The following is a 14,297-nucleotide window of genomic DNA, read 5'->3' on the forward strand; positions in this document are numbered from 1 at the left end:
GCTAATAAATTTCACCTTTAGTTGCAGTATCAGATTTTAGCTAGGATCCCATCATTCTGTACACTTCCATGTTTAATAACATTTTGCTATCAGATTAGTTTTCAACCACTTTTTCCTTCCTATAATTGTTAACTAGAAAAATCTCTGATTCTACCAAATGTTTTCATAATTCTCTTACTTTCCGAAATAAACACATTTGGTACAGTACAGAAAACCAAAAAGCAAAACAGTCACAAGAAACGTAAAGAAGTGAAGCAGATCACATTAGTCGTTGACATAGACAACTGATGTCCTTGCTTCCTGACAAAAATGAGAAAATAGGCATACAAAATAAATGATGAAAAGCAAACATCTATCATTTTAGAAGCTATAAAAAGTAAATAATGCAGAGCAGCATTTCTCAACTGTTTGGCCGCATTCCCAGAGAACTCATGAAGTGTGGGAATTGTCATTACAGTCCAAAACAGAAACCGTTTCCTCATGGGCTACCCCGTAACAGCAAGGGCTGACAGATGGCACTGGGTATCTTTGGTACCTTAGATCACCTGGTAGGAAAGCGTCACAGTGTGATGCCTACGGGGTTGTAGGATCCAGGTGCAGGTCAGCGACTAGACTACTCGCAGACTTAACTCTAGTCAAGGACTGAAAGCAAACAAAATCTTCCTTTCTATATTGCTGCTCTCTGAGCGACCTGATCCAGTTGAAGATGTCCCTGCTCACTGCAGGGGGAGCTGGACTAGATGACCTTTAAAAGTTCCTTCCAACCCAAACCATTCTATGATTCTATATTCCTGCTACACCTCTCAAAGGACAAACGTTTCAGAAGAAATATTGCACGTCAGAGTAGAGTTAAGAAACAGTAATTTAAACATGTCAATGGTAACACAGGTCTGCTATCCCACAGTTACTACAAAGTCAGGAATCACAGAAACACAGAACGGTTAAGCCTGGAAGGGACCCCTGGATGTCATCTTGTCCAACTCTTCTGCTCAAGTAGGGCCACCTAAAGCCTGTCTGATGACCTGAAGTGCTATTGCCTAAGAACACAACAATATAAACCACACAGCAGCTCCTGCCCTTTCTGATACTGTACCAGTAGCACTCCCTGTACACCTGTAACGTCCCTCTTGCTCTCAGTATCTCTCTTCCAGCAGTTACCTGCCATCCTGCCAGCTGTGTAGTGGCAGGTCTACTGTTGATATTATCAATGCCATCCTTCTAAAAGAATAAACAAAAATAAAAAAACTCAACGCCCCTGCAGTTTTCTTGGTGTCTCCTTCAAAATGTCATGGAATGAATTTAGACATGTTGGAAATCAAATTCACTTGAAGTGAGTTACTACACTCAGTTTCCAGCTGTAGAACCTTGCAAGCCCAGCAATGACAGTCACTGGGTGTTCTCAATGCTTGGCCCTGTCTAAGAGTAGTATAAGACTTATATATCCCTTTAGAATGCCATGTGTGCTTGGTTTTGGTCTGAAAATTTATCTGGGTGGAAAAATCAGTTGTTGGGGGGTGGGGGTGGGGTGTGCGTATAATTTAAATTCAGACATCCAGCAGCCTACATGTGAAAGTACTGAACAAATAGCAACTCATCATTTTGGATCCTCAGGAAATAGTTGGCCTGTACTGCCCTAGGAAATGCCACAACGAAAACATGATTCACTTGCTGATCCACGGTACAAAAGGAAAAGCTCAAGAAGCATGTATTCTCAACAAAGAGGAAATGTGGATGACTGCAAATATGTGGCATTTTTAATAAGGTATCAAAACATAATGTGAATTAATTGTAAGTACATGTATGCCCATTGTTAATGTGCATAATTGGCTGTGTCTTTTCTAAGTATCTGATAGCATTTTTTATCACTATGCAATTGACTTCTCATTAACTTGATGGATTGCAAAGATCTGTATGTTTGCTGACGATAATAATGTGACAATCTGGGAATACTAAATATCACAGTAGAAAAACACCATACATCTGCCATACAGCCGAAAACTCCTAGGACATATAATCATACTGCAACTGAATGATAATTTTAAACGGCTACAGTTTTATAAGCAAACCATTTGAGATTACTTTATTATTTTCAGAAGTAATTGCTGGATGAGACCCCTTTTGAACAAAATATTTAAACAATCACAAATGACCCTTTTACTGTCCCACTGACCAATGGAACAATTTAATTCAAAGTTAAGGGTTTCCTATATAACCAGCTGAACCAGAGATACAGTAGAGAACTCAGCAAAGATAGCCTTCCCCAAATTGCATGCTTTTTCAAAACATATTTCTTAGATAATTTCAGTAAAGTCAGTGGGGTGACTTGAGTGAGTAGAAGTTTTTTGAATAAAGCCTTGAAACTCATTTGAAAGGAAAGCAGATTCTTACTGTAGTTCTGTGGAACAAGTTCTGGGTTCTTCGGTGTTTTGAGTTTAAAAGACACATCTCCAATAGTGACAGTATCACCTAAAAAAAGATAAAAGAAGTGGTTTAGTTCCCAGATACTTTTACAGCATTTAATGTCTTTACATTAAAGTTTATATCATAGGCCTGCTGTGGTAAGTCTGGCTGTGTGTTCAAAGTAGCGTGTAATGTGTTTGAGAACTATTAGTTTACTAATTAGGCTCTGCTGCTTTTCAATAGATCAGGTACCAGGACAATTTACATTTAATTAATATTCCTTGACTTTTTTCTTTTGTTGCTGTTGTTATAACCATACCTCACTTCATTGGGAGCTCTGGAATACAAGCTCAGTGTAGAACCCCATTCCAGCTACCATCATTGATTTATCAAAATGAAATCTTTAGCCTGTTTGTCTGCAGAACTAGCAGTAAGAAACTCTTGTAAGGGTGATGATTTTCCTGAGTTTTCAAGCAGCCTGAAACAGTATCTGTTGGAGGCACAAAACAACATATTCACATCAGTGGGCCCTTCCTACACCCTCTGACTGTATGGCTGCAGAACCTGCCACCTTTCCAAGGTTTGAGAGGTCTCAAGCATTTTTTGCTCTGGATTTCACCAAAACTAAAGCACCTGGCCATTTTATTTACTGGTCTCTTACTAGGACCCGCTTGTCTTATCTGTCTTTCTGCAACCACAGGCTTGAATTAAATTGCAGGGCATGCCCTGTGTACTTTCTCGTGGAAATCAGAAGTGAAATCTACTTTACAGCCAGGAAATGGGCGAGCACCAAGGCGGTGGTGGTCACACAGAAAAACAGCACAACACCCAAAATTCATGAAGCCAAACAAAATGAACTGCAGACTGGTAATGAACTCAAAAGTTTATTTTTTTCAAGAGACCGTCTGGGCCATGCAAATGAGTTCAAAAGTATTAAGACCATGAAACTAAGATGACTAGTAAAATGATGTTTTTTCCATTATTGTTGCTGAAGATAACACCACCTTTGCTGCCCAACAGGCACTGTAGTACGTGCACGAGGACGGACAGTATTACTGGAGTAAGACTGCTGCACAAAGCTGCAAGTTGTGCCACAGCACTTTGATTACACTACCTTTGCATGAATCAAGGCCAAGTTTTGAAACTGTTTCTTGTGCTTTTCTCAGAAATAAGATGCAGAAAGTACGTAGCCCACAAATGAGATCCAACTCTAAAAATCCCTCTGTAGATCTGCACCTTGTCCTGCTCCATCCAAGAGGACCCAGTCTATGTTTGCCTAATCTCCAGCACTGTGTAAGGAGTCAAAGAGTTCAGAATTCCAATGCTGGAACCAGAGAGGGAGATGCTGAAGAGGAAGCTTGTCCAATTTAACAGGGGCAACTAAAACTCCTCCCATACATACAGCAGCTCTCCTTCCAGTCAGCAGTGACTCTAGTTTTGCATTCATCTCACAGGAATGAGAATCTCCAGGTTCTGACATGACTCACACAATCCATGGGAGAGATTACACATTTAGCACTAGCTTTATAGCAGCCAGAGGAGAATCACCTACGGCAACAAACAGGAAGCAGCAAAGAAAGGATTATAGCTGATTTCCTCCCAAATTTAAGGGCTTAACAACAATGCTAAGACTGGGATTCACAGCCTGACATACATGCCTGCACATGAGTCTTTATGTTGCTCCTGAAGTCCAAATAATCAGCCTCTCATTTTTTCCTTGAAATATTGGCAGAAGACGGTAAGCTGGTGGTAGCTCCCACATTTTATGCAACAATACAGTGTTTCAATGGCTTGCCAGAAAGTGGGAGACAGGCAACAGCAGTACTGCCAAAGAAAAGGTGGCCAAGGGTTCATTCTTGGTCCTGAGGACAAGCAGCACCAAGCAGTTCCCCCCCCCCTCCCTGCTAGAGCTAAGCACCCTTCCCTGGCAGATGTGTGCAGGAGCTAAGAAGCAGAATGGTCCCAAACAGAGGTGGGGCTAAACTAACGACAGGCAGCAGTCTAGGGCTTTAGCTTATTTCCTGGCCCTCGTTGAATTTGCAGTTCAAATGCACCTAAGAATACTGTGCTCTCTTCAGCCTGAAGCATTCAAACTCACTCCAAAAGAAAGTCCCATGATAGCTTACGGGGCCTGGTCCCCATTTTGCGAACTGTTATATATCTTAAATTTAAGTCACTGGACAACAGACGCATCCACTGCAGGGAGTAAAATCTAGGCTTTGGCTCTCCCAGGACTTTGCCTACTTCTCTAACTTTTAAAGTAAGAGAAACTATTTTACTGCCTAGGCATCATCTCCCTTTCCCTTCCTTCTGCTGCAGCTCCAGTCACTCTCACTGGGGAACAGCTAGAGGATTGACCAAGATGCATCCAAGTTGATGAAAACATCCTAGGAGCCCACTGCTTCCTGCAACAGTTGACACCTCTCTCATTAGCTCAGCTAGGAAGAATTTTAACAGTCTAAAAAGAGCAGGTTGCCTGATATATCCTTCGGAAACTAGTGCCAGTTTTCTCACCATTCCCCAGCCAACATGCAATGAGACAAGAGTATATGACTAACTAGCTCCCAGCTTAAATCACCTCAGCTCAAGTCGTAAATACTGTTTCATGCATACACAGTCTTCCAAACCACAGTAGGGACAAGATGCCAAAACAACAAGGTGTCAGACTTTTTCGATACATTGGAATGGTGGCATCATCTACAGGAGAGAATTTTAAGTACCTACTTTATTGTCACAGTACTGAAAAGCCTTAGTTGATTTCCTGTACTGCCAAAAAAAAACCCCCAAAAACCAACCCCACAACTGAGTTTGGTCTAGGTGAAAAACGGAAAATGCATCTCTTCCGGTGGTATTTATGTCAGTCCATAACATGCTAACCCTTGATCAACACATCTAATCACGCCCAAAAATTCCACAAATATTCCAGCCATCAATGGACCCTACAAACTTGCATGAAAAATGTGCTGGGAGGGAACTATATGCAAGATGTGGAGAGAGCTGAGCACACAAAATCCCTAGCATACAGTCAGGGCATGCAGCTTTTAACAGGTTTGTTGCTGCCTGGAGACAAATGTTGCCTCCAGCTTGCATCTGTCCAAAAAGCAAAAATATTAGCAGTGTTTAATAGAACTTTAAGCAACAATAAACCAAGACAGCAGAGTCTATTTTTCTAGCTAAATGAGCACAGGGGGGATTAGCCCACTAATCTTATCACACACTTCCACCTGGGCTATCTTTTCTTGTCTCATTTGTTTCTTCTGTACTTGTTTAAAATCTCATGTTTGGTTACTCCATTTCCACTGCATTTCCAAACTCTCTGAACAGAGTTTTATCCAGGACAGGCTCCTTCCAATGTTTCACCAGCTGGCAAGTAACAGACAACAGCCTGCTTGGTAAAATGGTGGTGTTATATCAGCAAGACTCAAAATTTGAGAACATGTATCCCAAATTATTTGACTCCACTCAGAAGCTACTACCACACTATTGTAGACAAAAGCTATACACACAGGGTTTTGTGATGGAGACTTTGTAGCCTATATCAGGGGTGCTTAGGCAAGCAGTGAAGATGTGCCCCTGGTTTCTCATCTCCCACACAGAAAACAGTAATCTTAGGTACCACAGTCTTTGGGGGAAACAGTGGGATACAAGCCATGCCTGATGTACACAGAGGTGGCTGCTGAAACAAAAGAAATAAGCCAGAATCCAAAAGGTAAGGGGGGCTTCTGATTCAGGGGGTGGACAACATACAAAACGGGTTGTTTAAGAGCCCATGCAATACGGGTCAGAAATTGGCAGCACATAAGGATCGTGACCCAGTAACGGGACCCTGAAGAGACTCTCTGAAACAAGGAGATATGAAACCAGCCTCAACACATGCAACGAGCTCTTTCTACTGCAGCTGGAGTAGACAGGTGTGAATTGCACCTCTGGCAACATGGCAATTCGCACACGCACACACAGCTAGTCAGTAACGGCAATGCCCTGAACCTGATAAGCTCTCTTCTTTAGACAGAAAACAATATTAATGCCTACATCCGCTTTTTACAATAACTGACAAGGGCTCTTCAGGTGAGCAGGCCTATTTCTTCCACTCAGTCCACTGAAGGCTACTGAATAGAAAGGCACCACCTCCAGCTCCAAGCCCCCGAGCGGCAGAGGTGGCAGCCGGCGATAGGGAAAGCACTTTGACAGGGCACCCCTGCACGAATATCCTATGCTTTTATTCTCCCCCAGCACCTCCTACTCACGTTTTCCAATACGGAATAGTAGGACTTCATGGACCTTTGTTCTGACCCACTGTGGATGCTTTATGTTATAATCTCAGTAACAAGGCTTCTTGAAGATGCAGCTTTACTGTGCGCTTGGTACCTTTGACCGGTCTTCTATTTAAAAGCTAGTATCACAACAACTATCCCTCTTCTCCTCTCCCCCTCCCAAGAAAAGACTATTCCCTAATCTTAATATTTTTTCCTATGTGTTGAGAAGAAAAAGCCACTGCTGTTTAAACTATTTACAGCAATGCTGGTCATATCTGAAGATAAACAGATTGCATCTCAACTATAATTTAAGAACTTAAGAAGCAGAAAAAAGTTTTTTCTACTTGCCATTTTTCTGGTGAAATAACACATTAAGAAAAAAGAAGGAAATGAATAAATTTTAAATGGCTATTTTTAAGTAAAGAAATCCTACAGTGAAAGAAAGCACCCTGCGCAGATCTATACATGTGTTTAGTTTTTTGAATGCACAACAGAAACAGTTCCAATCTCCTGTAAATCTTTGTATTATCAGGGTTTTTATAAGATGCTACATTGAAGCTTCAGGAACGTTGAGCCTTTAGGTGGCTGAAATTATCGCCTTTTGGCCTCTTTAGTTCTGAATATGTGCGAGATTAACACACTTCAACAGTCGTATTGGTATATTACACATTCACTTGTACACAGACCATCCATCTGGTCTCAAAAGCCAGTAACAGCAAGAGCATATTAAAACTGTGAAGGTGCTAAGCTCTGCTAACATTAATTTCTGTGTGATAAGATCACACCTGCCAGAGGAAAGTTCAAAATCTATATTATGTTCAGATGTATATTTCCAGGTCTTAATTTCATTCTAATGTGGAGGAAAGGAGGAAAAGAAAAAAAAAAAAAGAAAAAAAGAAAAAAAAAAGCTTTTAACTGGTATTTATCCAGCACATTTCCATAAGGGCACAGAAAAGCATCAGCCCTCATCCTTGAAGAGCCAACTTATTCTGAAGAAGCAGAAATGACACTTTCCAGGATTTGTTTTTTCTTTTTCAACTTTTCTGAATACATTATTCAGAATAAAAAGAAAAAAAGCAGCCCTATCTACACAACTTGTATCTCTTATCTCATACCAGCTCTTAATGGCCACCTTCATGGCTGCCAGCATTACACACAGTCATTGGGTAACACTGTAAGCTATTATGTATCTTATATCGGTACTGGCAGCCTCCCAAACACCGAGTATGAGGGACAGAAACCTCTTCCCCACACTCACTAGTTTTGCTCCTTGACCACCACGGCCTTCACATGCAGATGAGGTGAAGCTCAGCTGCTGCCGACAGGACACTGCAGACTGACAGCTGCTGCTGACTGAAATAGTTGGATGTTTACACAACAAAAACCACCTCCTATCTAAGCAAAAAAATCCACTTCACTTGAGCTACCCTTTTTTTACGAGCAAAAGAAAGTAATTCTTTCCCTCTAAGAAACCCAAATAATTACTTAAGACATAAAATGTGCGTATTACTCAATTTCTACTCAACATTATTGTTAGACCTTCTATTTTTTTAATTTTCAGTTCTGAAACTAATGCTTGATTTTTCAATTGTCTGCTTTAGGCTAATGATTCTCTTTACTGATTAAAGTCCACAGCGTCATTGAAGCAAAATCTTGGTATTTACTCCAGGAAGTGAACCTTTTCCTCCATTTTTCTGCATTAGTGGAAGATCAACAACATGAACGCGGAATCTTATCCGACACCCAGTCGTGTAGGAGGCTTATAATCATTTCTCAGCAGAGAGCTCTTTTTCATTTGGGCCAATAGCATACCCTGAAGGTAGGGAGTCTGATGATGCTCAATTACAAAAGTGTTATAATGTGAAAAGTCAGTTTTAAATATGTTTACTACCATGATGATCTCACATAGACTTGATATATAAATTTCAGAATATCTCTTAATAATATGCTTACCATGTCAGAGAAGTGCTAAACTGCCCATTTTGTCAGTTACACCAAAACACTTTAGAAATACTGGTCATCATGTCCAACTTCCTGCTCAACATCAGCTTACCACCAAGACGAGATCTGATGAGCTGTGGCTATGGCTGATGGAGTCTCAAAAACCTCCAAGGACGATGTTCCACAGTCTTTGTAGCCGACCTCTTCCCCTGCTGCACTACTCTCCTAGTAAAAAGGTTTGTCCTATTGTCCAGTCTGAGCCTCCCAAGCCCCAGTTTGTGATGACTGCCTCTTGATATATTATCTGCTACTATCAAGTAGAGTTAGACTTAATATTTTTGTAATTATAATTGTAAGTTGCCAACAGATCTCTCCTCCCTTAGGCCTCTCCTTGCAAACCTAACAAGCCCAGATCCCTCATCTTCTCCTCACCATCTGGTTCTCTAGGTCCCTAACAATTTCGGTAGTCCTCAAGGGGCTCCATCAGTTTCTCAATATCTCCCTAGAACTAAGGAACCCAAAACTGGACACAGCATTCCAGGCAGAGCCTCACCAGTGCTTTCGAGAGATGAACCCTCCCTTTATCATTGCCCACACTCCTCCTAATGTAGCCCAGTCTGTGGTTCACCTTATTTGCTATGAGGTGTTGGCTCATACTCAACCAGACATCCACTCAACCATCCCCACAGCCTCTTCAGCAAACGTGCTACTCAGCCAGTCCCTCCCCAGCCTGTAGTGACACACAGCAACACTTTAGCCCAGTAGCAGAACTTCAAACTTCTCCTTCTTAAGCTTTTTGAGGTTTCTGTTGGCCCAGTCCTCAAGTTTACTGAGATCCTTCTGGACTAAAGATCTGCAGTTTCTCAGATGGTAGGGATTTTGTCCCTACATACCAAATAGTGCTTTTACACTCCTCTTGTCTGTCCTTATTTCCACTTTTGTATGCCCCCTTTTTGTGTTTTAGCTCATTGAGAAGTTCCCTGCTTGGCCAAGCAGGCCTCCTGCTGAAACACCAAATCTTCCTGCACTGTGGAATGGTTCATTCCTGAGTTATCATTAAGTTTTTTTAAAAAATCTTCAAGCTCTCCTGGGCACCTTTCTTCTTCATGGTTGTTATCCAAGGGATTCTACCTACCAATCTCCTGAATAAGTGAAAGCTTGCAGTCCTTAAGTCCTGGATCCTAATTCTGCTGCTCACCTTCCCAACCCTCCTCCAGATCCACAACTCAATCATGTTACGGTCACTGCAATCCAGGCTGCCTCCTACAACCAAACCGGCCACAGTTCTTCCCTACTTGTGAGCAGCAGATGAAGTGAAGAGTTACCCCTGACCAGGCTCTCTGGCATCTGCCTTACAAAATTTGGTAGTCTAGAAACTACCAAGAGCGCATGCACAATGACAGATTGCCCTCTTAGCAGATGTCTGGATGGTTGAATCCCCCATGAGCATGAGAGCCGATGAGTGGGAAGTTTCTGCTAGCTGTCTGTAGAAGGTGATACTCACTACCTCCTCTCAGTCGTACGGTAACAGATGCCCACCGCATCCCCAGTGTTCCCTTTCAAATCTTCCATGGCCAGTGCTACTTATGTGAAAAATTACCTCATAGTGTTTTAAAACTGTATGAAGATTCCTGAAGTACAGTTTGCTCAGTGCAGAAAAGCAGACTATCAATCTATTCTAAACTGAGCTTAGGTATCAAGTGCATTAGTGTAATTTCAATAACGTATTTCAACTAAAAAGAAACTACAACTGAAAATTAATAGATTTGTTTTTAAAACTTCCCATTTACTGAAAAGATAACCAAAAGATGCAAAACAGCTTTAAGATTCACTACGGCATCTTTTACACAACTATCCTGAGTCCCTGAGTTTGCCAAGCAGGTCAACTTCAGCCTTCTGTATTAAAATGGGCAGGACTTAACACAACACATCAACATGTATCAGGATTGCAACAGCTGCTAAACAGGAAAACTTACATTTTGAACAGCTGCCAAATATTAAAACTCAGAAGCTATTTACTGACATTTGCTCATGGGAACAACGGTGAAACCCTACCAAAGAGCGTACAGAAACTTATCTACCTGACAGCTCATCTCTTTCTTCTAGCTATATCAGCACATCTAATAAAAGGCGATTTTTTGCCACCAACCTTTTCTCTCTTAAACATTAGAATAATTTGAAATAACTCAGGCATAACTCTGCGAACTTTCATAACAACTGGCTTTGAAAATTCCCATCTCCATTTGCTGTCTTCTCGGTCGTGCTGACGCAACAACTGTTCATAAGGCCTCGCTGTAAATCAAATCACTGGAATCGTTTCAGTCACCACAATGCAGCCTCCTGAGTACAATACAGAGGCAATGAACAATAGCAGGAATGTTAAGAAAAAGATGAAAGAATTAAATCTCTTAAATAGGTTTTGCCAGTGAAAAAAATATTGCCAGAACCACACTCCCAGCTGTCAACACGTGAACTTCAACAAGATAACAACACAGGTGAAGCTGGAAAAGGGAATGTGCTGGAAAGCATCTACATCCATCATCAACCAGTTCTGTAGTCTTTGGACAGTGATAGACCAGGAAAAAAAACCAAACCACCCAAAACCCCTTCTAAACACATGGTCCCATTCATAGTTTTCTTTCAGATTATAAATTTTTACCACAATCACTTAGATCCTGTACACTGATGATTAACATTTCAGGATTCTGAAGTCTGATACAGTTTTCACAGCTGACCGTGTTATACTCAGCAGATACTCTTGTATGTATTACTGAGATCTTTTGGGCTTTAAACATGGGTTTGATTAGGAACTGGGACTGACCAGGTTTTAGAAAGCACAGGAAGTGAACCTGGACAGGCAGAGCTGCAGAAAACTACGAATGAAGCTAGTGTATATTTTGGTCTACACAAGTGACAAAATGTAAGTTGTTTGATGTACATTGAGCAGCATAGCACATGAGAGACCTTCCTTTGCCTGTACTATCTGACTGGCAATAATTTTTATTTTTCCAGCTCTTCAGTTTTCACCAAACTTAGCATTTGTTCCCACCAACCCCTTAAAGCATGTCTGATATTGTGTATTCCATCAGATTTTTTCAATAGTTTCATATTACGTACAGATAGATGCAAATAATTAAACACCAGTGAACCAAGTTACATAGAACTTCACTTTGTTCAGCTCGTACTGTGTTTAAAATAATAATTCATCGCAAATAACTCTGCTACCAAAACCTTGCCACGCAAACCCAACACAAGTCTACAAAAACATGATTCTTTTCAGTCTTTTGGAAAGAAACATGAAACCTGCATTAAAAATTAATCTGATAGCCACCCTTCCACAACATTTGTTACTATAAATTAAGTTTCCCTCTTTAAATAAATTGTGCAAACCCAAACCTTCCCTAGATATTCCCATTACCCTTTAGTCTCTGAGTGCCTCTGTCTTTCACTTTGGAATTTCTCTTAAGCTCTACCACTAGATAGCTCTAGCAATTTCTCCACAGTCCCCAGTGCACCAGCAAGCCATATTCGCCTTACAAAGGCTGAAAAGCTAAGCATGGCTCCTTCACATATAACAGGACAAAATCAGGCAACGGTTTCTCCCTCACACTTAAAAGGTACCATCACAGACAGTAAATCTGATCTGGCAGGGATGTCAGATCCAAATTACTGGGTAGACAACAATTTGCTGTTTACTTGACTGTTAACAGCTTCCAGCCTTTTCAGAAATATTTTCTTTATCAGTAGGGAGCAGACCTCAACACTGCTTACAACAAGACTTGTAATTACAGCAGCTGCATAGAAATAGCAAAAACACATATGGCACTCAAAATTTCAGACCATCTCTTTGTAACTTCAGTAACCTCAAGGGAGTGATAGAGCCTGCAAGAAGACATGCAATCACCTTTAAAATAAAATTAATTAAAAAAAACCCACAACAAAACCCAAATAATAATTAGTATTTCTAATATCAAGGTCCCAAATTCACAGGAGCACAGGAAGCACTATAATAAATGAGATGTCTCAGGTGCTGGGAGGGCAAATATCCCTAACATTATCTCTTAGCCTGCCTTTAATAAACTACAAGACTGTCTAGAGCTTTGAGATTTAAATCGTTCTACCAAAACTATTGCCATCATTGATTGTAACTGGGAATACTCCTATTATTCATATACAGTGTATTCATGAATATTGCTAAGTTACACTCAGTTACATTCCATAGCACATGGAAATTATAAAGTATTTTTAGTAATACTGCATTTGCTACCATTTTATCTTGCTGAATTTCTTCTTGTTCTTAAGGTTACTCATCCCAACAAAGAGCTGAAAAGTGCTGAGCTATCTTCTTCAGGTGCTTGTTTCACACATTGTTACCTTGTTCCCCTTTATTCCTATTTGGTTTAGGGTAAATAACCCTAGGGTTTTTAGTACTTTTCACAAACAAAATATTTTCTATTCAAAAATTCCTGAAGGAACTTTATGGTTATCAATTCCTCAAAAGCTTTCTTCTTGAGAAACCAAACACACCTTTAAAGAAAGGAACCGGCCAACTAATAAACACGTTAAAAAATGCAAAAATGGAGATAGATGGTATTAAAGGGGTGTAATTAAGAGCTTTAGCGAGTACCGCACCATCAGAACCACTTGCTGTGATTCTATCTCCCTAATTTACAGCTGCTCACGACCCGCTCTGTATTTAGTAGCTTTGCTGCTTTTGGCGCTCGTCCAGAGAAGTGCCAGCTTCCACTGGCACATGTCACTGTTTCCAAACGCCACTTCTGCTCGGCGCAGGCCGGCCATCTCCCTCAAAGTTCACCGGAGGATATGCCAGGACAGTTCAGGTCATCCTCCCTAGCACATCCAAGCTCAAGGTCAACCCCCTACCTCCTCACCGTCCGCCGCAGGCACCCTCAAACGCGCATCAGCCTTGGCAACCCCTGACGTGGACGCGGCTTTGCCTTGGTGGAGGGACAAAGCCGTGCAGTGCTGAGGCAGAAAGCATCACGAGACGGTAATAAGCCGCTTGATGGAGGAGAGCGGTTCCCACGCGTACAGGCTGCCGGGCTCCTTGCTTCGCTGCAGGTGAGACGCTTTGAAAGAGAAGCTGTGACAAGCCACGCTAAGCGAACCTGCGACTGAACTCTGCCCTTTCCTCTCACGCAATACTCACGACCACAAGAAGAGACAGGGACCGTAGCGCAAACTGGACACACCGGCAGCCCCTAAGGCAATAACCTGCCTCCGGGCCTCCCCCGGGCCGCCCGGCCTGAGGGGAGAACGGGGCTGCCCACATCCCCGGGCCCGCTGTCGAGGCCTGGAGGTTGGCCGCGACAAGAGAAGCCCGCAGGGGGAGGCTGTAGAGAAGCCCGGCCCGGGCCACCCCCCGGGGACGAGGGGTCGTTTACCTGAGCCGTGCAGCGCCCTGACCTCCAGGCGGCCGGACCGCTCGGCGGCGGCGCCGCTGCCCAGCACCTGCCGCAGGAGCAGGCGGACCCTGCGGGCGGCGGGACCCCCGGCCCCGCCACCCAGGCACAGCACCCACGACTGCATGGGCCGCGGGGAGACCGCCACCGGGCCGAGGAGGGGAAGGGAAACGCCGAGGCACAAAGTCCCGCCGGAAACTAGCGCCGGGCCGATCGGCGGCCGGGGCGGGTACGGGCCCGGTGTGGGTGGTGGCGGCTGGGCGGCCGGGCCTGCCTG

The 14,297-nt window shown here is 42.5% G+C and overlaps 1 protein-coding gene across 1 annotated transcript in view; it reads right to left on the reverse strand.

The window, feature by feature from the left end:
• VWA8 (von Willebrand factor A domain containing 8) overlaps positions 1-14,211 on the reverse strand; it is a 191,499-nt gene extending 177,288 nt beyond the window's left edge. The window contains exons 1-2 of the mRNA XM_075046133.1: positions 14,003-14,211; positions 2,389-2,466 (exon numbers count right to left, since the gene is read on the reverse strand). Of these exons, the coding sequence (XP_074902234.1) occupies positions 2,389-2,466; positions 14,003-14,147 (223 nt within the window). The 5' untranslated portion in view covers positions 14,148-14,211. The remainder of the gene's footprint in view (positions 1-2,388; positions 2,467-14,002) is intronic.
• Between the last annotated feature and the right edge of the window lie 86 nt (positions 14,212-14,297).

This window comes from Buteo buteo, chromosome 14 (assembly GCF_964188355.1).
Source record: "Buteo buteo chromosome 14, bButBut1.hap1.1, whole genome shotgun sequence".
Classification (NCBI taxonomy): domain Eukaryota; kingdom Metazoa; phylum Chordata; class Aves; order Accipitriformes; family Accipitridae; genus Buteo; species Buteo buteo.